Genomic DNA, 27,149 nt, shown 5'->3' with positions numbered 1-27,149 from the left:
CCAGCCTTTCTTGGACAAATTTTCTGGGTGGATTTTGTACTAGAGCTCATAGCGCCCACTCTATCCCTCACCCTCTGCCACATACTCACCTCTTCCAGACTGAATATGTCAGATTTAGGGAAACGTACTTCTGAATACGGGGCTCCCAGCTGGTGCTAGTGGTAAAGAATCCACCTGTAACGCAGGAGACCCGGGTTCAATCCCTGGGTTGGGAAGATCCCCTGGAGGAGGAAATGGCAACCCACTCCAGTATTCTTATTTAGGAGATCCCATGAATAGAGGAGCCCGACGGGCTACTGTCCATGGGGTCTAACAGAGTTGGACACCACTAAGCGACTGTGCACGCACACACTTCTGAGTAAAAGTGAGGAAGCAGAGGGAGGAAGGGCCTGGGCCCTCCCAGAAAGGAGTGGAGGTTTGAAGGAGGAGTTACTAGGGAGGAAAACTGACCTGATGACAGGGAGTCAGATTAGGTTTGGGGTCCAGGCATGCAAAATCTGACCTGCTCATAAAAACTGAACTTCTTATCTGGTTTTCATTTGAATTACCTAGAAAGTTAAAATAAAAAATTTAATGCTTTCTCTTACTCATTGGAATTCTCTTTAGCTTTTTTCCCAACTCTTCAATAAAAACAACCTCGAGGGACTTCCCTGGTGATCCAGTGGCTAATACTCTGCACTCCCAATGCAGGGGTCCCAGGTTCGATTCCTGGTCAGGGAACTAGATCCCACATTCCCCCAACTAAAGATCCCTCGTGCTGCAACTAAGATCTGACACAGCCAAATAAATAATTTTCTTTAAAAAAGAGCAACCGTATTTAGTCATGCTGGGGAGAACTCACAGATGTGCCCCACTGTGACTACAGCTGCATTTCATCCAGAGGAACCATACCAGACAACTAGCGGCCAGGTGAGTGACGCAGGATAGATGGAAACAGAGGATCAAGCGAAAGACTTGGGGGCACAGGCAAGCGAGAAGCCTTGCCTTCCATTCCATTTCCCCAAATAAATATACAGTTCCCACAGGGTATTTTGTTCTAGGATCCACCCCACCTTCACAGATACCAAAATCCAAGGCTGCTCAGATCCCTTATATAAAATGGTATTTGCCTAAAACCTCCACACATTCTCCTGTATAACTTGAAATCATCTCTAGATTACTTATAATACCTCAGTTCAGTCGCTCAGTTGTGTCCAGCTCTTTGCCACCCTGTGGACTGTAGCCCACCAGGCTCCTCCAACCATGGGATTTTCCAGGCAAGAATAGTGGAGTTGGTTGCCATTTCTTTCTCCATACAATGTAAATGCTATGTAAATTGCATAGTTTTAAATACTATGTAGTTGTAGATACCATGTACAAAGTTTGATTTGCAGCATATTCACCTTTTGCTTTTGGGGACTTTCTGGGATTTATTTTCCAGATATTTTCAATCCTTGGTGGATTGAATCCTCTGATGCAATACCCGTGGATAGTGGATGGCCAGCTGTGCTAGAGAGACTGCTACTGCTGCTGCTAAGTCGCATCAGTCGTGTCCTACTCTGTGCGACCCCATAGATGGAAGCCCACCAGGCTCCTCTGTCCTTGGAATTCTCCAGGCAAGAACACGAGTGGGTTGCCATTTCCTTCTCCAATGCATGAAAGTGAAGTCGTTCAGTCGTGTCCGACTCTTAGCGACCCCATGGACTGCAGCCTACCAGGTTCCTCCGTCCATGGGATTTCCCAGGCAAGAGTACTGGAGTGGGGTGCCATTGCCTTCTCCGTGCTAGAGAAAGGGGGCCTTTAAAATAGAGGAAAGTGATGACACTTGGGTTTCATATACATCATCTCATTTAATACTTAAAAAACTCTAGAAGTGTAATTCCCATTTTACAAATGAGAAACTACAGCCTAAAGAGGCCATCTTGCCCCCAAATGAAACAGCTAGTCAGTGACCATGATCAGATCTGAACCCAGATCTGTAGATCTGGCTGAATTATAATATCTCCTCCTGGATCCTGTGGCAGAGGAGTTTGGCAATCGTGGCAGTTAACTGCCTGTCCATTTGTTATTCTTTATTCTATAGAACTTTGGGTTATTTGATGCTTTCAAGCCTGTATTGCTTCTGAAGTTCACAGAAATAATAAAGATACTAAAAAGAGAAAATAATACAATCAGTGGTTCTTGGAAAACAATGTGAAATGCCTCTGGGAGTGGTAGGTTTCATTATTCCAGAGGATTTAGGAAGACAGTATAAAGAACATGGAATATGGAAGAAAACGGAGATCCCAGTCCTGCTCTGCTCACCAGCTGTTTGGCTTTAGACAAATCACTTAACCTCTCTGAGCCTGAGTTGTCTCATCTTGAAATTATTCCTATCTCACAGACATGGTATGAAGGTCAAATAATAACATAAATGGTAACACTTCTTGGGCTGCAGAATGCAATCTGTATCTTAATGTAAGTATGAAGTCTAAAAAAAATCTATCATTTGCTAAAGCTGCTCCTTTGTTGCAAGAAAGGGGACTCCTTTTGGACACTTCTGGACACAGTTTCTGTGGAAGCAGGAGTCAGAGGCCTTTAGCCAAGTTAAATGAATGATGGTTGATTCTGCCAACTTATTTCCTACTCCAAGTTTTCTTTTCCTCTTATCTACACATCTGCATGTCAGGAATAAAAATTTTCCCCTATGATATGATTTTTTTGATGGAAACTTCCAGACTTAGATGGGAGAGAGAAGAAGGGGGGAACAAAAGCCCACGTTTCTTCAGCATTTCAATCAACAACCTCATTTTCTTCTAACAGTTGAAGTGAACTTCTTATGAATAATGGATGATAACCTGATGAATATGCACACAGCCTATTATGCCTGTGAGGTTTGGTGAATAATTTATGAGCTAAAATGTTCCTTACCTTGTTACTGTACAAAAATTATGGGGAAAAAATCCATATTTACCCTTTGAGCTGGTAAGGTGATCTGTCAGAGTGACAGCAGCCCAGCAATAATTTTACATCATTGCTAAAATTAAAGTAAATAGATAAAATATATGCATTTCAGGGTGGGAAGTCTATAAAAAAGGGAGCATGCCCAGCCACACTCCTTGCCAAGCAAGTATTCCAGAACTCTGACTTCTCACCTTTAAATAGCCCTGCATTGTTACCAGCACTCAGGGATCTTCTCTTTGATGGTCCTTTTCCCCTCACAAGGACTTCAATATAACCAGTCAAGGTGAACAATAGCTTCCCTGTTTTATGAAAGCTGGCCAACTACAAGCCATGATGTAAAATTTAAGACATCAGAGATTTTTTAAAAAGAAAGTCCTAAAAGCTTTCAGAGAACAAGCAGGTAAACACAGTGGGGGGTGAGGGCGGGGCGGAAACCTGGCCCAGAAGCACTTGAAAAATGTATTTGCATTGCTGTCTTCCCTCACAGCTGAAAGATTTTTTCCCCTGCTGACCAGCCTGACTCCCTGCTGTATCATCCTTCAACTCACTCCCACCTGCCCAAGCCTCCTTCTCTTAGCAACAGCAAAGATGCCTTTAACCTGGTGATTGGCAGGAGGAGGGGCACGATTAACTTGGCAGTTAAGGAAGGTGTCTGAGAAAATATATGTGGCTCCTGGGGAAATTTGGTTGCTCCAGGGCAACTTTTGAAGATCTGAAACTGAGTCAGTCCTCAAACCAGGCAAAACAGGATTCTAGGGATTATCTACTTAGATCCCAAGAGCTTTCTAGGAATAGAGAGCAGGGCCAAGGAAGGCTCTTGCTGTCAACAGAGCATCCCTGATGGTTGGAGGAGACTCGGGTGAAAGACGAAACGCAAGGCCCTGTCCTACATCTGTTGGGTAAACCAATACATTCTCAGGAAACAGAAAGAAAGGGCTATTTACTACAAATTATGAGGTTTTTGAAACAATGATATAATTAAAATAATAATATTAATTTGAACAGTTCAGTATTATTCAAGAAGACTACTTAGAGGGGGTAAATCCTGAGGAGAGCTTGCAAGGAAAGAACAGCCCCAGCTGAATGGGAAGATTAGAGGTACATACGGCCAGGCCTTCCTGATTTGGGCCCTGCCTATCTTTCTAAGTTTATTTTATGAAGTTCTTCCCATCACTTGCTGTGCTCCAGTTTCTTGAACACCAGGTTCTTTCCTGTCTTATCACCTCTGCTGTTCCTTTGGTCTCCTGCCTATTTCACTTTTAAAAAAATATTTATTTTTATTTGACTGCACCGGGTCTAAGTTGCAGCATGCAGAATCTTTAGTTGCAGCATGTAGGATCTAGTTCCCTGACCAGGAATTGAACTCGGGCCCCCTGCAATGGGAGTGCCGTCTTAGCCACTGGAAAATCAGGAAAGTCCCTATTCCATCTTTTAAACTTCGCCTTATATGTGACTTCCTTAGGGAGGCCTTCCCTGCCCCCAGTGTGATTCTTTCTCATATCACCTTCTGGTTTCCTTCACCGTCACATGTAATGATATATTTGTGTGCTTATTTTTTTAACATGTGTTTCCCCAGAAGACTGTAAATTTCAAGAAAGCTGTTTTGTTTTCCACTGGACACTTAGCATCCAATCTAGTAGACAATAATATTTTTTGAATAAACGTAGGCTCAGAAGCACAGGAAGTGGGAGCAAAGGAGGAAAAAAAATGTACTGGGCTGAAGATACTATTGATGAGTTTTCTTTGGCACAGCATGTCACTGGTGACAGCTTCTCCCTACTTACTCATGGAAATATTTGTATTGTTGGCTTTTTCTCTGACTATAAAATGTATACTTATTCCAACAATCATATTGCAATATTTTTTTTAAAAAAAGACTATTTCAAGCATCAGTGAGGATGAAACAACTAGAACTCTCATACATTACTAGTAAGGATATAAATTGGTTCAGACATTTTGGGAAAGTATTTAGCTGTATCCGTGTTGAAAGTGTTAGTGGCTCAGTTGTGTCTATTCTTTGTCACCCCATGGACTGTAGCCTGCCAGACTCCTCTGTCCATGGAATTTCTCAAGGCAAGCATACTGGAGTGGATAGTCATTTCTTTCTCCAGGGGATCTTCCCAGCCCAGGGATCAAACCCAGGTGTCCTGCATTGCAGGCAGACTCTTTAATGTCTGAGCCACCAGGGGAGCAGTATCTATGGGGTTAGCCAAAAAGTTCATTCGAGTTTCTGTAAGATGTTACAGAAAACCCAAACCCAAAGTTTTTTCTTGGCCAACCCAATAAAAAGTTGAACATATACCCCAAACTTAGCAATTCCACTTCTCAATATTCACCTAGGAAAAATAAGTGCATGTATTCATTAAGAGACTTATACAAGCATGTTTAGAGCAGCTTTTATGCATAAAAGACAAAAAGAGAAATTACTCAAATGCCCATCAATAGTAGAATGGATAAATTGTGGTATAATTATACAGTGGAATGTATACAGCAGTATAAAAGAACAAGGAATACTGTTAAACACAACAACATGGGTGCATCTCAAAAACATGTGTTGAGTAACAGAAACCAGACACAAAAGAATACACATCCTGTCTGACTCCATTTAGATGAAGTTCAAGAACCAGTAAAATTAATCTATAGTGATAATTGGAAGTTTACCTATCAAGGAACACAGAGGAGTCCTCTCAGGTGTTGGAAATGCTCTATATCATATTGTGGGTAGTGATTTTATATATGTTTATAAAATATATATGTGTTGACATATAATAAAATGTAATTATTACAATTATGCCCAGGGTTCCCTCATTGCAAGCAGATTCATTACCATTTGAGCTACCAGGAAGCCCCAGTTGTTATAAAAAATATTATATGTAAATAACATATAATCTATTTTATATGTAAATAATATGTGTAAATAATGTAATGTGTAGATAAAAATAAATATTTTATGTATGTATAAATAATTCATCAATATGTACATTTAAGGTTTGTGTACTTTACTGTGTGCATGTTATAACCGATAAAAAATTTAGACCAACAAAAAAGTAATATATGTTCAGCATCAAAAATTTAGGCAGAAGAGTATACAATATAAATTTAAGGCTTCCTTTTTCCAAAGGAAACCACAATCACCATTCTCATGTATGGCTCCCTGAACCCCTTTGATCACATCCGTTTCTTTCTTCATACTGTCCCTGATATCATGCATTTGATTTATCTGTGTGTAGCACCAAACCATGTCACATAGACTAAGAGTTTTTGTCCTCATGTGACAACATTCAATAGCAATACTGAGCCTCTTTTTCACATAAACAGCAGTAGGAAATACAAAAATGAGTTGTCACCATCTGTGCTCTCAAGAAACTTACAGCCTAAGAGGAGGGACCATAGGGATAAAAGACCAAACAAAACCTTCAAGAACTGTAATACTGTCATGTATCAGTTTCACAAGCCCAGTTAAAACTACTGAACAGGTAATGATACCTTACAATTGTATATCAGTTAGAATTTTTCAAGATTCTTTCACATACAAGCTCACACAGTTAAACTTCTTGATCCCGTGAAGTAATGATAATAGAAAAGTAAGTAATGAAGTTAAATTACCTGCCTGAACTGTTAGTGGAAGGGTAGGGGCTAAACCCTAAATATCCTAACTTGGAATCCATGGGTTACTAATAGATCTGCCAAGTGCAGGTAAGGTTCTGGAAAAGTGTGTAGAGATGATCTCCCACCTGGTGCTGCTCCCCTCTCCTCCTCTCCCCTGCCTTTCAGTGTCCTTCCATGCGCAGCGGGGCGGGGGCGGTGAACAGTCTCCGGTGGGCTGAGGGCTCCACTTCCATTCTCCTCACATTACCTCTAACTCGTCTATGCTTACCTCATCAAAAGATAAGCCACCAAATCTGGGGGTGGGGGTGGGGGTGGGGTGGGGGTGGGGGGGGGTGGCAGGGGGCGGGGAGCGGGCAGTAGATGGCGGGCCAGAGGGCAAGCAGCCCAGGCTGACCGCAGGCTGTCTCTAGGTCTCAAAGCTGGGACCCACAGTCGCTGGATTTACAAAGCCTCCCTCCTCCCCAATTCTTCTCTCATTCTTTCTCTTCCCCTTTGTTCTTCCAACTCCTTCCTCTTTTATTTGCCAACAACGTCTCGGTCCGTCTTCCCTCAGCCTCAAACAGTGCCTCTTTCTATCCCTTCCCCTTTCCCCACCTTCAGGAGCCTCTTAAACCAAACCCTTCCCGACATCACCACCACCAAAGCAGAACGCTGGGGTTGTTTTTTTTTTTTTTTTTGCTCCATGCCACAGAACTTTGTCTATTTTTTTACATTTCCCCATCTACTTGGTCAAGAAAACAGGCAAGCTAGTCTCTAGACAGCTGCTATTGAGGTGTGTATATGCGGGCTTTCGGGTCCAGGCCCCGACGCCTCCCACCTCCCCACCACGTTCCCCCCGGGTGAGATGGAGCTCGGCCACAGCTGCTCCGGAGGTTGGTTGGGCGGTGGTTTTGGTCTGGCTGAGTTCCCTCCCTTTTCTCACAGTGGGGGCCCGGCCTGGGACTTGGGAATGGACACGAACTTGACTTTGAACGTTGAGCAGGGCAACTGACCAAGCTAGAGAGGACAGGGCGGCCGCTGGGAGTTACCGCCCCAACCCTAGGCTGACGGGAATGTGGCATAGGGTCCCCAGTTTGGACTTCTGTGCTCCCCACTCTCGCACCTTCCAAAATGAAACGACCTCAGGATGCTTCTCGGAGCGGGGCTGCGTGACCCACCCCATCGACTTTCCACTCCAGTCCGGGGAACTAGTCTGTGGGGCCTCTGAGAGCGGGGGTGGCAAGGGGCTGGGGTGCCCCCACCATCGCTAGTTCTCGGTTCCCCAGATCCCCTCCCTTCCCTGCCGGCCCGCCCAGCCCGCCGCCCCCGGCGGCTGGCGCGCGCGGTGCAGCATGCGGCAAAGCTCTTTGCATAAATTATGCTCATGACGCAGCAGCTAAAAAAATCCAAGTAGCAGAAGGAGGGAAAAAAAAACGAGGGGGAGGGAAAGGGGGCCGTGGAAGGGGGGAAAGGAAGAAAAATATATATATATATACCTGACCGCCCCCCACCCACCCTGCTTCCCCTTCTCGCTTCCCAGCCGTCCCCCCTCCGCCCAGCGCAGCCCGCCGAGTCCCTTTCGGCTCTGGCCAGCCCGGGCTGGGGGCCCGGGGGCGGCGGCGGGTCCCGACCGGCTCCCGGGCCGAGCCGAGCCCAGCCAAGCCGCACTGGCTTCTTTGTCTGCGGGTGGCGGCTGCCCTGGCCCCCGGGCCCCGGCCCCCGGCCCCCTGGCCCGAGCTGTGAGATGAATCTCTAATCGGTGGCCGCCGGGCACCCAGGGCGAAGGCAGCTCGGGCTCGGGCTCCGGTAAGTAGCGGGGTCCGGGGCGGGGAGGGGTTTGCACAGAGGGGGAGGGGGCCGGGCAGGGGAGGTTTCGGGTTTGGTTAATATGCAATGCCCGTAATTAGCATAATTTATATATTTATGATAAAGAGAAAAAAAAATGCCGCGGGGCCGGGGCGCCGGGATGTTGGGCCGGGGCGACGAGGATCTCCGGGAGCTGAATGCTGTGTGGCCGCTCGCGGGAGGCCGGAGACCCCGGGGGCCGCGCCCTAGCTTTCCTGCCGGCCTGCGGGGACCGAGGCGAGGAGGGGGCGGCCGCCAGGTGGACCCCGTGGGGAGCTTGGACCTGGCCCCTCCCCATTTCTGCTCCGGGAGCCCAGGTTGGGTACGGACCACGGGGACGTTCTTTACCCAGCCCCTGTGGCGACCGCGAAAGGATTGTCGCCCCACTGGAGAACCCGGACGCCTGGGTTCCCAGCAGGCAAGGTCAAATGAGGCGGCCAGAGCCACCTGTCACAATTCTCTCCAACCACCAGACACCGGGAGGACTGGTGGGACTCGGGGTTAGGGACCTGGTGCTGCTGGAAGGATGGGAGAGTGGTGGGAGGGTCACCGTCTAGCCGAGCACAAGCACTTCATAAATATTTAATAACAATATTATTATTAATAAATAGTCATCATAATGCACCCGCTATGTGCTCCCTGGGCATCCTCACCTGGCAAGGCCAAGGGAGCCGCAGGGCGCCTTGCAACCTCCACTTTCTCGCGTTGAGGTCCCCTACTCATTTGTCATTGGAACCCCCAAATCTTCGCAAGCCTCCGCAGCCGGCTGTGGGGAAAAATAAAACGCGGTTGTGAAGCCTGCCTAGACTAGTGGAAAGAAGCTCTTTGCGGAGAGCTGGGATCTGCTCTTTCAAATTCGTTGATCCCAAAGTAGAAGGCTGGTCTTCAATTGTTCATGAACATACTTCCCACCTCCCTTTTCTTGGTAATCCAAGGCAGCCACCGTTGACCAGCAGGGCCTTCTGAGGAATAATTCCATGTATTTTGTTTTGATTGAAGTCCAGCTTCTCAGGGTGTTATTTCTGTGATCTTTTATTTCTTTGCATATCTGCTGTAGACCTTCATTTATTTGTTCATTAGGGCGACAAAAATATCCACTCTGTGCCAACTCTGAACAATACAGACAGAATTTGCCCTGTCTTGGAGTTTTAATTTCAGTCTGATGGGTGGGATGGAGATGGGGACAGGCAGATCATAAACATGAAAAAAACAAGACAATATAGAGTGATTTGTGTCTGTGTGTGTGAGAGAGAGAGAGAGCGAGAGAGTGAGAGAAAGGAGATGGGTTATTCTCTTCTTGGAAGTACTACCTAGCAATTAAGAGATGACTCAGAAGAAATTTGCTTTTCTAAGGAGTCTTTGCATTATGAAGGAACATGGGACAAGATCATATCCCCCCTCCCCAAGATTTGCTCACTGTAAAGTCATAGTAGTAATCTTACATGTTTTTCATAACACTTTACAATTAAGAACAGTGCTTTACTTCAACTTAAAGCAATTACGTGTGCCAGGCCCTGTTCCAAAAGCTTTACATAAATGTTAATGATTTAACAATAGCCCATGAGGTGGGCACTGGAATTTAGCCCCATTTCACAGATAAGGAAACAGGCTGTGAGATGTTACCTTAAACAGAAGCGATACTCAATCTGAGTCTTCTGCCTTTAAACCCCAAGCTCTTTCTGTGTCAAAATGAGGGTCAGTGAGGCCACAGAGAGAATGGGACTCAGGAGAAACTGGCCAAATGAAGGAAGACTTGGGAATGAGGAGCTGAACTGGCACATTAGGAAGGGGTGAGTGTGACCAGGTTTCTTAAGAACTTAATACTACTTCTTTGAAATCATTTTTAAGTAGCCCTAGTATTGAAAATGAGGGCATGAAATTTGAAATAGGCTATGTATTTTGAGGAAAAGGTAGGAAATATGAGGAGACTAAAGGGTACGATCTGATATCATAATTTATGTTTTCAGCTCATATTCATTAACCTCTGTTGTGTACCAGGAATTTTATGAGGCTCTGGGATATGATGGTAAGTGGATATGCTTTCTTGGTCCTTAAAGTCTAGCAGGGGAACATACTTCTTGTTATTTTTCACATTTATCCCTTCTATTCACCCTGCCAGGGATGAACCAAGTTTGGGTACAAGGGGATGGGGGGTGGGTGCAGAAGGAGAAAATAAATCTAAATGTGTCTTTATAAAACAAGTCTTTACTGTTTGAGTATATATGTCTAAAATTTACAAATGGTTGGTTGGGAAAGAAGTAAGTTTGTTCACTACTGTCCTGTCTTTTGCCCTTTTCTCTCCTTCTGGCCCATGTGTGTGACTAGCTAGTCTACCAATAGCTTGGCAAGTCATTTATCTCTGTCCATGAATTGGGGTTGGGGGAAGTAAATTGATTAGTGTTAATCGCTCAGTCATGTCCAACTCTTTGTGACCCCATGGACTGTAGCCCACGAGGCTCCTCTGTCCATAAAGGATTTCCCAAGCAAGGATACTGGAGTGGGTTGCCATTCCCTTCTCCAGGGGATCTTCCCAACCCAGGAATCAAATCTGGGTCTCCTACATTGCAAGCAGATTCTTTACCATCTGAGCCACCAGGGAAGCCCCAAAGTGAAAGTGTTAGTTGCTCAGTCATGTCTGACTCTTTGTAACCCCATGGACTGCAGCCCACCAGGCGTCTCTGTCCATGGAGTTCTGCAGGCAAGAATACTGGAGTGGGTAGCCATTCCTTTCTCCAGGGGACCTTCCTGACCCAGGGATCAAACCCAGGGATCAAACCCAGGTCTCCTACATTGCAGTCAGATTCTTTATCATCTGAGCCACCAGGGAAGCCTGTTTTTATTTCTTGGCCATACCACAAGGCATGTGGGATCTTAGTTCCCTGAACAGGGATTGAACCCACACTCCCTGTGTTGGAAGCTCGGAGTCTTAGCCACTGAAACAATTTGGAGCAGAATTGAGAGCTTCCACTTTCCAGTGTGTCCTGATCCTTGGGGGCCAGAGCAGCCCCCATCAGCCTTCTTCCCATTTCCTGAATGAAGGCTTAGTGTGGTGTCAGGAGAATAGAAATCTGGGGCAGGTGATGTGACCTTGAAGTTTGAAGGTCATGGACTGTGCCCTTGGGCAAATCACCTGACCTCTCTCCACCTCCATTTTCCTATAGATAAAGATGGGGGTTATCGTAAGAATACAATGTTAAGCATTTTACTTGCATGATCTCATGAAAAAGTGAAAGTGTTAGTTGCTCAGTTGTGTCCTACTCTTTGCTACCCCATGGACTGCAGTCCACCAGGCTCCTCTGTCCATAGAATTCTCCAGGCAAGAATACTAGAGTGGGTTGCCATGCCCTTCTCTAGGGGATCTTTCTGATCTAGGGATTGAACCTGGGTCTCCCACATTGCTGGCTTATTCTTCACTGTCTGAGCCACCAGGGAAGCCCTAATCTCCTATCACCATTATAACAACCCCATAATGCTTGCCCATTTAATCAGCATTTTAAAGATAAGGAACTTAAACTTCAAAGAGATTCAGTCATTTGCCCAGGATGGCACAGCTATTTCATGACCAAGCTGGGATTTAATCTAGGTTTTTCTCCTAAGCCTATTCCATTATCTCTCTTTGATCATCAACTTACTCTTCAATAAAAATGGGGATTGTAATAGCTAATTGTTATTTGTGCTTTATACAGTAATTCAAAGATAAGCTCTCTTATTATTTATCCCTGAAAAAAACGGAAGTAATCTGCCCGCTCGTCACACAGGTGGTCAGGCTTTACTATGTGTTTACTCTGTGGCCTCATGGGGCTGGTGTCAAAATTGAATAATAGTTAACAGTTCATATTTATTGAACCCTGACACAATTTGCTACAATGCCCAGTTATTCCTGTTTCAAATATGGTAACTGAGGCACCACCTAGGTTCCTAACTGCTGTACTAAATTTAAATGAGATAATATATGTAAGGGCTTCCTTGGTGGCTGAGATGGTAAAGAATCTGCCTGCAGTGTAGGAGACCCAGATTCAATATCCGAGTCAGGAAGATCCCCTGGAGAAGGGAATGGCTACCCACTCCAGTGTTCTTGCCTGGAGAATATGTAAATTTTTGTAATAGCTACCATCCTCTGAGCACTTACTATGTGCCAGTCGTTTATCTACACTTTTTAATGTGCATTAACTTATTCAGTCTTCACAATAGCCCTATGAAGTAGGTGCTATTACTCTCATTTTACAGATGAGGAAACTGAGGCAGAGAGGTTAAATAATTTGCCTGAAGTCCCACAGCTAGGGAATATCAAAGCTGAGATTGTGAACCCTAAAGTCTGTCTCCAAAGAATGCTCAGTGTAGTACTATGCATAAAGGGGCTGGGTCCCAATAAACTATTTTTAAAATTTATTTTTAAATTGAAGTATAGTTGATTTATAATGTTGTATTAATTTCCACTGTACAGCAAAGTGACTCAATTATACACACACATACTTTTTTTTAAATCTTCTGTTCCATTATCATTTATCCCAGGACCAACAAACTATTAATAATGATTAACAGTTTTTTATTAATCATTAATAGTATTTTTATTAATCATTAATAATGATTACTTTTCAGCAGATGGGAAGGGAAATCTATGTCCTGGGGCCAGAAATGGAGAAGGGTAGGAGAACATACAGAAAATCCATCAAGCAAATGAAAACTTGAAAGCTGTAGCAACCCACCTGAAGATTGATGGTTTAAGAACAGAGCAGATGATGCTTGCATGCAAGAGGGGATGTCATCTTGTGTTCCTTTGCATCAGGTACAACTGCATGGACCATGATGGAAGTCATAAGAAGTGGAGGGATTCTGGGTGCACTGGAAGGGAGAGCCAACAGGATTTGAAGAAATCAATATAGATGGAAATATAAGAGCAAAGGCAAGGATGACAGCAAGGTTTTCAACCTGAGCACCTGTGGAAGGATGAAGCTGCCATTTGCTGAGATGGGGAAGGCTGCAGGCAGGTGGAGCTGGTTTGGGGTGCAAATCAGGAGTTTGATTTTGAATATGTTAAGTATAAGATCTTGTAAGCAATCAGTAGGTAGTTGGATTATATGAGTCTGAAGTTCCCAGGTGAGGTCTCAGCTGGTGGCTGACAGGCTGGGTGAGACCACCTCAGGAAACCATCCTTGTCTGGATGATCCAGCTCAACTCCAACTACTAGTCTGTACTAATCTGCTTCCTGCTTCCTGTCCTTGTGACCTTTTTAGATGGCAGCCCTGCAGGAGGTAAGTTGGTGCACAATTTAAATATAGAAGTGATGTAGAGCTGGAGATGCTGATGTCAACAAACAATCTCATGTGAGAGGATTATGTCAAAAATTTGAAAGGTAATTTCCCATAACAAATGTGACTTTCAATTAAATACCAGTGAAACTCATTCCATTCATTCCTTTAATCCATGCAGAATACTCTCCACCCCTCAAAATGACTATAGTGAGAGGTACTTTACCTCTTGGAAACCTGAACCACATTAAGTATATATAAAGTGATTAAAATCACAGAGATGAGTCTGCATTAAAAGTCTGAATCTCATACAACAAATTCCATTTTCCTCTACATGTCACAAGATGCTTCATGTACTATCAAATTTTATGTCTGAAACACATGCCACCCTGGAACAAGGGGCAAAGGACCATATAAAAGTGCATTAGATATCCCTTCAGTGTATCTTCTGCCACCCTCTATTCATCCACCATGACACTTAAACACACTATATTGTCGTTATCTTTTTATTTCCTCGATGCCCATATTAGACTGTTGACTCCTTAACAAAGCTGGAGAACATGCTTTTCCCCCCACTGTATCCCAGTGCCCAGCACATAGTGGCCACTGAAGTATTTGTTGAATAAACAAAGGACAAAGCATTTCAGGATTTTTCTTATAGGATCTCAGGCTATTCTAGGGGGTTCTGATTTGTTTTAGACTTCATTGCTCCTCCTGGGTGTCTTGGAAGATTACCTTAAGCCCAAAGCAGTTCCCAAAGGAAAATGATAAATAGAACCAGGTCCTCTAACTCAGTATTTCTGCTACTAAGAGTCCTGGATGGTCCTGGACCTCTGGATTTTGGGGTTGGAGACAAATGCCTCAGGACCTGCTGTTTATCCTCCTGAGGCTGCCTGTGTTTTTAGATGCTAGCACAGGAAAGCCAGGGACAAGTGAGCCATCTGTAAGCCTTGCCAGGTTTGATTCAGGTATTTTTCAAACTCACTCACTGAAGAAAGAAGGCAAAGGGGCATGCTGTGGCTGGGCACTGGCTCCTGTCCCAGCTTTAACCAAAGCAGCTCTGCTGTGGTCTATGTATGCACCGGGGTTCTACTCCTGGGGTAGTCATAGGAGCCCCTTCTCTCAAAACTGACAGGTGATCGTCTCTCTTCATTGCTGTCAGGCTGTGGACACTGCCTGATATCATGAGCTCCAAGGAGGCAGGCCATCCAGATGTGCTATTTACTACAGTCACTGGAGTGAAACCCCTAAAACCCCTGGGGTCAGCCAGCAGTTGCACTCCTAGGTATATACCCCCAAATTGAAAACAGGTGTTCCAACAAAAACTCATGTACAAAGATTCATAGATGCAATATTCGCAGTAGCAGAAAGGTAGAAACAACCAAAATATCCATCAGCGGATGATTCAATAAACAAAATATGGCATATCCATACCGTGGGATTTTTTTTTTTTGACATATGAGTTTAATTATGTGCTAGACTATCCAGATGGAAATATGTGATAAGTGGATGGAAACAAGAGTCATAAAATAAGGGAGGCCGGCATTTTTAGACCCATTTAAGTTTAGACATTTATAAGGTTGGACCGTTTTTTAACATTTACAGTAAAAAAAATTTTTTTTACCACAATAAACAGAACAATGTATTAAAACTGACTTCCAAAATCGTCCAAATTATTTTTTAATTGCTATTTAAATTTTTCACATATTTATTTAAATGTTTCCTTTGGCAGATTTCTCCAAAATACTGAAACCTTGTTTTAGAACTTGGTTTATATTTGGATAATAACAAGCTTCATAAATTGGTGTTCATCAGGATACCTTTCTCTAAGCTCTAGTGGCTTATACCTTCTCTTTAAAATGTGCAAGTATCTTTTTTATTATGTTGTCATTCTCAGAGATTCTCTGGAGAAAGAATTATGAATGAAACTCTTATGAATTCATCTTCATTTCTGTTACACTGGAGCAATTTATCATCTTAGCCACAGTGATCTATCAACTGGATGAGGTTCAGTTTCTTGTCCTTTGGGGACTTGTTTGATGGCCCCTCACAAAGCAACATCTAGCTACAGTGTCTTTGCTTCCTTATTAACAATTGTAACTGGGACAGGTCGTTCTTTGAGTGATACATTTTGACTAGTTTTACCCTCTGAAGTTCTCTGGAATCTCCTTCACGGATTTGGTGGATTTGGCTTTTTTCTTCATTTAATCCTTGTTTGGAAATATTCTCATTCACAAAATCATTTTGGAGGACCTTGCATAACCCAATATCCAGTGATTTAGATTCACATGCAACCCACTCCAGTACTCTTGCCTGGAAAATCCCATGGATGGAAGAGCCTGGTGGGCTGCAGTCCATGGGGTTGCTAAGAGTTGGAGAGGACTGAGCGACTTCTCTTTCAGTTTTCACTTTCATGCATTGGAGAAGGAAATGGCAACCCACTCCAGTGTTCTTTCCTGGAGAATCCCAGGGACGGGGGAGCCTGGTGGGCTGCCGTCTCTGGGGTCGCACAGAGTCGGACACGACTGACTCGACTTAGCAGCAGCAGTTTTTGTTTTTGGTCGCGCCGTGTGGCATGCGGGATCTTAGTTCCTTGACCAGGGATCCAACCTGCACCTGTCTCCCCCTGCCACCCCAGACTGGAAGTGCAGAGTCTTAATCACTTGATCACCAGGGAAGTCCTGCAGCAATATTCTTTAAAGTATTTTTCAAATATAAACTTTCTTCTAACTCACTATGTGTTTAAAATTTTCTTGAAATTCCAAACAGTTTTTCTTTTGCTAAGGATCCTGTCTTCTCTGAAAAGATCTGATTGTTTTTTTCATTCTCGACTTTGAGATGCTTCACCACTCCATTTATTTATGAGAATTAAATGAAGATCTTGTTTTCCTTAATCGCCCTTTAAGCGCTGCAACTCATAGGTTGTGTTCTTGAACTATGCATATGGGGAGGTGGTGGATTGGCACAGACCTGCAGAGTGCTGGGTAAAGTCACAGCTGAGTCTGATGGACTTTCCATCTTGGAAACGAAGTCTTGGTTTACCTGTGCCTCTGTCTTCCCTGGAGAGTGAAAGAGTCTATACAATGAAATTTTATCCAGCTGTGTAAAGAAATGAAGCGCCGATACATGCTATGGATAAACCTTGAAAATATTCTGCAAAGTAAAAGAAGCCAGACACAAAAAAGACCCAATATCAAATGATTCCATTTATTAATACATGAAATATTAGTGTTAGTCTCTCAGTTGTGTCTGAGTCATTATGACCATGGACTGTAGCTCGCTAGGTTCCTCTGTCCATAGAATTCTCCAGGGAAGAATACTGGAGTGGGTAGCCATTCCCTTCTCCAGGGAATCTTCCCAACCCAGGAATTGAACCCAGGTCTCTGCATTGTAGGCAGATTCTTTACCATCTGAGTCATCAGGAAAGCCCATATGAAATATTGAGAACAGGCAAATCCAAAGAGAGAAAGCAGATTCATGATTGCCACAGGCAAGAAAAGGGAGTAACCGCTAATGGGCATGGAATTTCCTTTTGGAGGATGAAAATGCTCTGGAGCTAAACAGTGGTGATGGTTGCACAGCACTGTAAGTGTGCTATAAGTGTACTGAATTCCATCAAGTTGTACATTTAATTTGATGTCATGTGAATTTTACCTCAATTAATCAAATGACAACAACAAAAGGAAGCCCAATGAAACAAACCCAGAGGTAGAAAAGGAGGAGGAAGAGAAAGTGAGGAATCTAGAACACTTCTCTGAGCTGAGTGTCCTCATCTGTAACATGGTGATGCTAATGTTCACATACCCCAGCTGGCATGAGTAGTACGTGAATTAGTATTCCATAAAATGCTTAGCACAGTGGGCACTCAGAATAAAAATGTTAGTTGCTTCTCTGTTTCAGTGTCTAAAACCGGTTGTCCTAGTCATTACCTTTATTTCTTGTGACTGTGGTTCGTGGCTCCAGCCAGACCGTTTGTTCTTGTAAGGTCTTCTCTCCTCACTGCATGTGGCCGCTGCTCCACCATCTGGTATGTTGTCCTGCCTCCCACGTTAAAGGCCAGTGTGGTTCTTGGGCCACTGCCACAGAAACCCCTGAGGGACCCACCTATTGAATCAGACTCCCTGGAGATGTTTGGTCTGGGAAAATCGGGGTGGGGGAGTCTGCAGTTTTAATGTGTTCCAGGCGCATTAAAGTCTGAGACAACTGTTTCAATTTATTCCTATGTTTGCCATCTCTTCCCGGGGAAGTCTTCTCAGACCCCTCCCCTGAGAATTGCTTTGATACCCAGAGTGCTCCTTACTTGTGTCTGGTTCTGAGTGTCTGGGTCAAAGTCACTTTGGGCTCTGCTGGGTCTGCTCTCTCCCACTGGACTGGGGAACTCCCAGGGTTAGACGTCTGGCCCCTCCCCATTCCTCCTGTTACCCTGGCTCCTCCTGAGTGTAGGTTGTCCTAGGGTGCCGCAGGAAGTCAGACATTTTAATTTTAAAATCCTTAGAATCCTATTGCCTTCACTTCTACACATACCTGAGAGAACTTAGCTTCTCTCTCTTCCTACCATTCTACTTCTGACTTTCTGAGATGATATGGAAATTGTCTTAACATTGTCACATCAGCCTTTGCTTTTCCCATCTCATCTCACCCTGCAGAATGTGTAGGTGTGGGCCAGCCCCCACCCCACCCTGACAAGTGACCATGGATCCTGGAGCCGGGCCAGACTCATCTCTGACTGTCAATGAGCAGGTATCTTCTGGAGCAGGAAGAGGTAGGGGTGGGGAGGGGGATGGTGATAGACGGAGGGGTGTGGGCAAAGAGGAAAACTCCATAAAGCGCCTTGTTGTCTGTTCCTTACCAACGTTCATGGTCACTTGACCCATCCAGATGTGGTTGCCAGCTAGGATTTTTCAGGGGCTGGGTTTGGGGACTTTAGTGGTGACTTTAAAAAGTGAAATATGTATAAGTTAATATGGGGAAAGATTTGGATATCAGGGAACTTATTTATTTTTCTTGGTTATATATCATTTTCTAATTTTTCCTTCAATGACCTTTTATTACTTATGTAAAATTTTTTTAAAATTGGCCATACCTGTAGCTTGCAGAATCTTACTCTCCCAACCAGGGATCCAACCCAGGCCCCTACTAGCTGGCCGTGAGAGTACCAAGTCCTAACAACTGGACCGCCAGGGAATTCCCTTATGTATTTTTTATGCATTTTTAAAAGGAGAAAAAAAGATTAACATCTCTTAAAATGTAATTGGAGTAAAGTTTCTCATAGTCAGGTTTGAGTCAGAAAGGAAACTGCTCGGGAAGGTTATTTCACTCATACTCCCCTGATGGGTCACATAGCTGCTTTTTTCCAACAGAGTCTCTGGCTGGATCCAGTTTTCAGTCCCAAGGAGTGTGTTGTGGGAGTGGCTTTGGCCCCAGGAGAATCACAGGGAAGGCCTGATACAGAGCTTTTTAATGTACAGGGTGTCTCTGATTCTTGAAAGACCCAAGTGGAAGCATGTCAGTGCTGGAGGTAAAGCACTAAGCTGGCTGAGCAGGAAGGAAGACCCAGTGTTCCAAGGAGGCCCAGGGGCCACCCGCATTGCTGGGCACAGGGGCTCCCCTCGAGGAGGTGCAAGGTTAGAGCATGCACATACCAGATGGCACGCTGGAGCCGCAGGTCTACAGGGTACAAAGCTCCAGTCCAGGAGCGCCAGCGACAGGCCGTGCGTTCAGAATTCCTGACCCTCTTGCTTCAAGAAGTTAGCTTGCAAGGAAATCATGGCCTCTAACCTCAGGGTTTTGGACATTAAGGAACCATGAACTTCAGAAGTTCCTCAGCATCCTGGAGAATTCATTTTCCATTCCTGTAATGTTTAGAGGGACATGCAGAGGGCTTCCTGTCTTGTCCCAGCTGAAGCTGTGGGTCCTGTGTTAGGGGTCATCGAAACCACACTCCAGTATCCTAGCAGCCAAGAAGACATCCTGGCAAGGTTGTGAGTGAGGCCATTTACCAGTCCCTGAACTGAGAGCAAGAGAGGAAGCAAACAGAAATGTCTTCAAGTGGTTTCACTCAGTGGGACTTTTTCTAGCTTGTGTTAGACCCTTCCCCCTGTCACCAGGGCCTGCTCTCTCCTAGCACTTCCTTCCCTGGAATCAGGGAGTTCCAGGCTCTGGGGGTTCTCACAGAGTACACAGTCCTCGGGACAGGAGGTCTACAATCTGAGATACTCTGTCCTCTCTGCCTCAGTCACACCTAGAGCTCTAGCTCCCCAGAGGCTCTATCAGCCTCTTCTCCTCTCCTCTGTTCACAGGTCATCGTGATGTCAGGCCATGAGACCATCCGAGTTTTGGAGGTTGGAGTGGATGCCCAGATCCCTGCTGAGGAGGAGGGCAAAGCGCTGGAGGCTGTGGCCACCGAGGGCTCCCAGAGTGGAGGCCCTGCTGAAGCTGGTGAAGCTGCTGGTGAAGCTGGCCCAGACAACCCAGACTCCTCCGTGGAGGCAACTGGTATGAGGCCACTGCTCCCAGGGGCCATTGCTCCACCTGAGTCCCTTCCCGTGTTCCCCCTGGGGAGCTAGCATGAATCCCAGGGGGCTAGGTGGCTTTAGGGGTGTGTTGTCTTCCTGTCCACTGGGCAGGCCTCTGGTCACAGCCTGCGCTGCTGTTCAGCTCCTAGACCACTCCTCAATCCCTGGAATGAGGGACCATTTTCAGTTATTTACAGACCTAAACTGGGATGGGTCAGGGTGAGGTGGGAGAAGAGTGGTGGGGCTCAGCTGAGGGGATTGCACTTTCTTTATTTTCAGACAAGGCTTTCCTGGGGCCCCTGCTGCAGCAGAGGGAAGCGAGAACAAGCAACATGTTCCCTTGCTTGCTCGCTCCCTGAGGGAGGACCAGCTTGTTCCTTATATGGGGTGAAGGTAGGGATGTGTCCAGGGGTCAGGCTGAAGGGGTGGCTTAGGTATTTTGCCCATCCCTTAGGTGGTGTGTGCAGGGGGCATGCACAGTCCTCTGCTTTTGCTCTAAGCTCTTCAAAAGTGGCGGTTGGGTTTTTTGATCTCTTTGTATTTTTTGTTCAGAATTTGCCGTAACTGCACACGCACACCAAGGGGACTGAATTAACCTCAGAGAGGGCTCCCAGGTCTAAACCAGACCCTCAGGCTCAAGGCAGAGAGGACTTAACCTTTAGGGTACTACCAGCCCTTGCAAATCAGTACCTTTTATGGTAGAGCTGGGAGGTGCAGGAGCTGGGAATGGAACAGCATCTTACCCACATTGGGCTAAGAATGTGTTAGGGAGGGCCTTGTAGAATCACAGCTTCTCACTCCTGGCTAGACTGACATGCATCTAGCCTGGTGGGCTTATCTGGGCTGTTTTTCTCCAAAGGAGACTTTAGGGCATGAGTTTGATTCTCCTGCATGGGGAATGGATGTGGCTGATTGACTCACACTGTCTTCCCTAATGATCCTGCAGTACAGCTGTGAGACGACCAGGCTGTTCTAAAAGCTGGCACTGGTTGTAGGCACTGCTTTCTGGGCACAGGGTACCCTTTCATTGACCTTGCAGAGTAGACATCTCTTTTTGCAGAAAGCCTGGGGCCTCCTTTGCCAGTTCCCCCAGAAAGCCATGGTTCATCTCTCCTTGCCTTCTGCTGAACTTCACCGCTTCCCTAGATTGGTGATCTGGTTGGGGGAGGTGGGGTGGGCCAAGAGGAAGAGCCATGAAGAGAGCAAAGAGAACAGAAAACAGATGAAAACACTTCAAGATCTCACCTCCCTTGCTGTACTTGCAGATCGGTATATAGGTCCATTTTGGGACCCTGGTATTTTATGTTTTCTCCTTTTGAGTAAAGGAATGACAAGACACATGACCAAATAATTTTCCCCAGCCTGGCGATGTTCTGCTTCCTTGTTGAGGAAGTGTCCTGGGCCAGTGTCCTGGTGACCAGGCAGGAAAAACAAGGATTCTCCATCTCCGCCACTCTTTCCATTCCTTTCCATTGTGAGGATGGAGCCCCTTTTCAGGAAATCTGGGAGGTTTTCCAGGTTTGTCCACAGTTCTTGTGTGTGTGTGTGTGAAGTTGCTTTAGTCATGTCCAACTCTTTGTGACCCTATGGACTGTAGCCTACCAGGCTCCTCTGTCCATGGGATTCTCCAGGCAAGCATACTGGAGTGGGTTGCCATGCCCCAGGGGATCTTCCCGACCCATGGATTGAACATGGGGTCTCCTGTGTCTCCTGCACTGCAGGTAGATTCTTTACCACTGAATCACCAGGGAAGCCCCCCACAGCGCTTCCCTTTCTTTTTTACCCTTTTATCCATCTTTCATATCTCATTTCCTCTAGTGCCTTAATTCTATTCCTTACCCAAAACGTACTCTCAGAAATGGATCCAAAACCAGTAATTTACATCTTAGCATGAGTGTTCATGGTAGTGTGCATCTTCTTCCAGAAGTTTATCTAATTAAGCCTTTCATTAAAGTCTTCTTTGTAAAGGAATTTTAGTCATGGTCAAGCAGGCAGGGGAGGTATGTTGGTAGTAATTCCTAAGAAGTTGCCAGCTTAAATTGTAGCTTTGATAGAACGTTTCTGCATATGAAATATTGAGAAGGGTTTCCTCTTAAAACTAAGTAATAGGAAACTTTTTCCAGATGAAAAAAGAACCTAGTGATTTGTGCTACTCCATTCCCCAGACCTTGTTACACATACATATTTTTATACGTGTGGCCCCCGAGGACAGGCTAGGTAGTATGACAACTACCACCATATTATTTCATATTCTGTGTCCTTTATTAACAGATTCACTCACTGATTTTGGCTTTGGCTATTATCAAACCTCCTGGTTTTTTCATTGTCATAAACAGCTGCTTTGAATGGCCCTTTAATTCTATTTTTCTTTGAGGTGTAGTCCACTAAAATTCCTTTTGAAGAGAAATGAATTGTTTACACAGTAGGAAATCATTACATGGAAAAACACACAAAACCTTGCTATCAATGAGAGGAAAAGTAGTCGGCGAAGAGGTACCATCTATGCCTCTGAAGCCAGAAAAAGAAATCATGATGAAGTCGAAACTGGGTGGTGCTGTGGAGAAACAGGGACATTGTTGATGGTTCTGCAGATTGGTTCAGTCTTCCTGAAAAGCAGTCTAGCAGGAAGCAAAAGACAAAAACCTAAATGTAGGTGAATCCTAGGCCCCATAGTCCCACTCTGGAAACGTATCCTAATGAAATGACTTACTTCTTCAGGTGGTAAGCTTTCTTCACTCATGCTTGTTACATGTCCATTTCCTCAGTTTCCTTTATAGGTTTCATCACACTTAAAAAAAATAAACAGTAGCTGGTATTGTTGCTTGTTTTTATTTATTTATTTGGTTGTGTTGGGTCTCAGTTGCAGGATGTTGGATCTTCGTTTTCCTTCACTGTGGTGCATGGACTCTCTAGTTATGGCACACGGGTTCAGTAATTGCAGTGCCTGGGCTTAGTTTCTCCACAACACTTGGAATCTTAGTTTCCCAACCAGGGATTGAGCCCGCATCCTCTGCATTGCAATGACACTTTGTCAAGTGAAATATTTTTTGAATTCTCAGAGGTTCAGATTATCCTTATCTTCTCTGATTTTTTTCAACAGTTAGAAATATATTTCCCCTTCACAGTGGACATAAATCTGCCATTTGGTTTTCTTTGGTATTTTATATGGTTTTTGTGGTTGCTTGTCTCTTTCATCCTTGAAGCAATCTGGATTTTTAAATTGTATACTGTGAATAGTCCTGGCTTAGGTTGGTGCCTTTCCAGATTAAAACAAGAGCTGGGAATGCAGGCTTGGAAGGTTCTGTAGTTCAGTGGTTCCCATTTTGTCCGTGTGTATCACAAGGGAGCTTAAAAGAAAGAGAGAGGTGAGGTTGCCGGCCTCCACTCCTGGACATTCTGACTCAGTTGGCCTAGAATAGGGTCTGGAAACCTATGCCCAGCTAGCATTAAGAAGCCACTCATCTGGTCTAACACCCAACACCTAGACTCCCTGTAATGTCTCACTATATATTAAATAACCCTTCTCCATATTGTTATGTGACTTTGAAGAATTTTTCTGCTAGGGGTCCCTACCTAACTAACTCTCACTTGGTTGAAAAGCTACAATTCATGGGAAGGTCCTTTGCTGCTGCTGCCGCTGCTAAGTCACTTCAGTCGTGTCCAACTCTGTGCGACCCCATAGATGGCAGCCCACCAGGCTCCCTTGTCCCTGGGATTCGCCAGGCAAGAACACTGGAGTGGGTTGCCATTGCCTTCTCCAATGCATGAAAGTGAAAAGTGAAAGTGAAGTCACTCAGTTGTGTCCGACTCTTAGTGACCCCCATGGACTGCAGCCCACGACTCCTCCGTCCGTGGGGTTTTCCAGGCAAGAGTAGTGGAATGGAGTGCCATTACCTTCTTCAGGGAAGCTCCTTTAGAACCTCCTAAAAGCTGCTCATCAGACTTCAGACCTCAAGGAGCAGCAGAGAAAAGTTATCTTGGAGAGCCCCGGGATCCTGAGTGTGGCCCTGACATGTCACTTCCTAGGCTTCACCCTGCAGAAATCCTGCCCCTTCCCTGAGCCAACACTGCATCTCCAAAGTAGCCTGGGGGTAGAGTGACCATTGATCCAGTTGCTGGATGAGCCAATCAATCCCATTGATTCTGGCACCTTCTCTCCCTGACCCATGTTCATTTCTACTGCTGGTTATGTGATAGGTCCTAGCATCCTACCAAGCCAGGAGATGACAGGCTGATACCCAGCTGTGCCTGGGTCTGCATTTTCTTCATCTGCATGTGTGACGAGGGTGGTGTACCTTCCAGGTCTGGCATAGGGCTTTGCAGCCTCCCATGCTCACTACCAGTAACTTTGGGGGAACTCCCTCTTTGAGCCAGGGAAGACCAGAGATCGGCCTCGGGTTGTGCAGAAGTGCAGTGCGGCACAGAGTCGTCCCACTCCGCCAGGTTCACTCCTTGTCCCTCTCTCTCCCAATGCTGCATGAAGTGAAGTCACTTCCGGGGATGCCTTCGAGCCCTGCCCCTGCCGTTGCCACCTTCAGCCAAGCTCCATGCCAGCCTCAGGCATCACAGACCCTGACGCCACTGGCTGTACAAGCTGCCCCCCAGGTAAGGGCCACCCCAGGGAGCTAGACAGAGGGCAGTGGGCAAGAGCAAGGCATGGGATAGCCAACATGGGCTGGCCATGGCATCTGGGAACTTCATGAGGCAGGACAGGGAAGGGGCTGTGGCTTGAGGGAGGGAATCTCCTACTAGGGACCCCTGGCCTTTCCCCTATCCCAGATCAGGCCCCCTGGGAAAAGTAAGTCTACATTTGTCAGGTAATCCCCTCAGGTCCAGCAAGGATTATAAGATTACAGTAACTCTTCAAGTCATCTAATGATTGAATGAGTGAATACCCTTGTCAGCCCCTCTAGGGGGTTAGGAAGAGTTAATGGCTCCTCATTTAGAGCAGAGGGCAGCCCCAGCACAGCGAGAAGCTGCTCCAGGGGCCTCTAGGCAGACTGAGCACCCTGTGACATCTTTCACTGCACACACAGATATCCAAGGTGTCCGTCAGGAGTGTCCTCTATCATAGCTTCCCAGAGGCCTTTGTGGGCCTTGACGACTCAGTTCCACCAGCCCCTGCCCCTGCTTCCTGGTCACAAAGCATCAGTCCCGTGGGCAAAGACCCAGGGAAGGCTTGGGAGGCGGCCAACCACGGTGGGAGAGACCTGTGACCCTTTCTGATCCTTGGGCAGGGCTGGGCTGTTTCTCCAGGGATGGGATAGTCCAGTCCAGGTCCCTCCTCAGGGATGGGCCTCCAGCTAGGGCTCGTCCCTTCCCCGCCCTCATGCAGCCTTTTCCCCCCTCCCCTCAGAATGCTTTGTGTGTGGTCAGCTGGGTCTAAAAGACCCAGCGTTTGCGCTGTTGATGTTGATTTTTTATTTTTTCTTTTCTTTTTTGAAATCTTGTTTGCTTTTGCAGGTCTTGACTCAGGAAAACTTAGCCACAGTTCTGACAGGAGTTATGGTTCCAGCAGGGGCAGTTACTCAACCTCTTCTTATCCCCATCAGTATTGCAGGTCAAGTGGCTGGTCAACAGGGGCTGGCCGTGTGGACAATTCCTACTGCAACCGTGGCTGCCCTCCCAGGACTGACCGCTGCTTCTCCCACGGGGGGAATTTTCAAGCCACCTTTAGCCGGTCTCCAAGGTAACGGCAACTCTCCCCAGGACTGCACCAGGCCCCCGCCACCTTCCACTACCTTCCCTGCTCATGTGTTTGCCATGTTGGACTCCGAACCCGCGGCCCTCCCAGGGCAAGAGCCCTGGAGTCTGGATCTGGTGCCCCAGGCCCCCAGCCACAGAGCTGCTGCACCACATCAGGACTCTAGGCCAAGACACCACGCTGGCCCAGCAGGCCTGTCTTCCTTCAGCCAACTGTCTGGGACTGCCCTCCCCCCTACGCCAGACCTCACCCTGTGACCAGCCTCCTGAGAAGGACTGCAAGAAGATTCCACTTCTGGTTCTGAACCTACACATCTCCAGGCCCTAGGGAGGGGGGATGAGAGATGTTGGCATGTGCCACCCCTGCAAGGATCAAGGGAATCACAGCAGCCTGTGCCCCCACCCCAATGCCCCGACCCCCGTCTCGTTCTTGTACCAGATCCCTTGGGATTGGAGCTGCTCTGGCCCGCGGCTAGGCATTTGAGCGCCTCTGTCTCTGCCTTGCTCCATAGCAGCTGCCGTGCTGAACACCGCTCTCCCGGCGCCTGTACAAGCCGCCCCACTGGCCCAGCCCTCCTCGCCTGCCCAGCCCCGACCACCGGCCCAGCCCCAGACGCTGTTCCAGCCCCAGCCACTGCTGCAGACCACACCAGCCATTCTACCGCAGCCCACTGCTGCCACCGCCACTGCCCCCACCCCCAAGTCTGTGGACACCCCCACACAGATCACCGTTCAGCCTGCAGGCTTCGCATTCAGCCCGGGAATCGTAAGCTGCTGCCCTCACCCAAGGCTCACCGGGGATGGACTGGATCTCTGGCCAAGGGTGAACCTGACCCTTCCCACGGGGCAGTATGGAGGTGGAGGACCAGCCCCCTGAATGCGTCTCTTTTCCAACACTTCGGCAGAGATGGGCTCCTTCCGAGGGAGCTGCCAGCCCATGCATCCCAGCCAAAAGCAGACAACCTCTGCCAAGAGGGCTGGCCCAACCTTCCAGAACCTGGACCATGGACCAGCCTTGGAGGGTGGGATGATGTCTGGGGATTGCAAACTTGTGAGCTGTCACCAAAGTGGCGCTAGAGGCTCACGGCCCCATGCCAGTGTCTATCCAGTGTGGCTCCTGGCTTGGTAGTGGAGCTGTTAGGCATGAGTAGATGGCCTCTAGTTAGATGTGGCTAGAGTCACATCAGCCTCTCCAGCCTGGCCCTTCTACTGTCCCAGGGTTGGCCTGAAAGATTAGCCAGAGGTACTCCTCCATGACTGTGGCCCCGCCCTTCCCTGCTCACCTTCTGCAGCCCCTGGCCCTGGATACCATTCAGTTGGTGGACTT

The 27,149-nt window shown here is 46.5% G+C and overlaps 1 protein-coding gene and 1 pseudogene across 6 annotated transcripts in view; one reads left to right on the top strand and one right to left on the bottom strand.

Annotated features, from left to right (window-relative positions):
- Positions 1-8,022: 8,022 nt before the first annotated feature.
- The window catches only part of POU6F1 (POU class 6 homeobox 1), a 28,946-nt gene continuing 9,819 nt past the window's right edge, over positions 8,023-27,149 (top strand). For 2 of the 6 annotated variants that reach the window (XM_070370804.1, XM_070370810.1), the window contains exons 1-6: positions 8,023-8,316; positions 18,251-18,344; positions 19,904-20,099; positions 24,603-24,724; positions 25,583-25,808; positions 26,335-26,588. In XM_070370804.1, coding sequence (XP_070226905.1) covers positions 18,297-18,344; positions 19,904-20,099; positions 24,603-24,724; positions 25,583-25,808; positions 26,335-26,588 — 846 coding nt within the window. In that variant the 5' untranslated portion in view covers positions 8,023-8,316; positions 18,251-18,296. Of the gene's footprint in view, positions 8,317-10,322; positions 10,382-12,954; positions 13,142-18,250; positions 18,345-19,903; positions 20,100-24,602; positions 24,725-25,582; positions 25,809-26,334; positions 26,589-27,149 lie in introns of all 6 variants that reach the window. The other 4 variants (XM_070370805.1, XM_070370807.1, XM_070370808.1 and 1 more) reach the window with 4 other exon arrangements.
- On the bottom strand, positions 14,015-16,716 carry LOC102267090 (swi5-dependent recombination DNA repair protein 1 homolog; annotated as a pseudogene).

The sequence above is a fragment of the Bos mutus genome, chromosome 5 (assembly GCF_027580195.1).
Source record: "Bos mutus isolate GX-2022 chromosome 5, NWIPB_WYAK_1.1, whole genome shotgun sequence".
Lineage (NCBI taxonomy): Eukaryota > Metazoa > Chordata > Mammalia > Artiodactyla > Bovidae > Bos > Bos mutus.
Note: the sequence above shows the minus strand (reverse complement) of the source record. Positions and strands in the feature narration are given on the sequence as shown.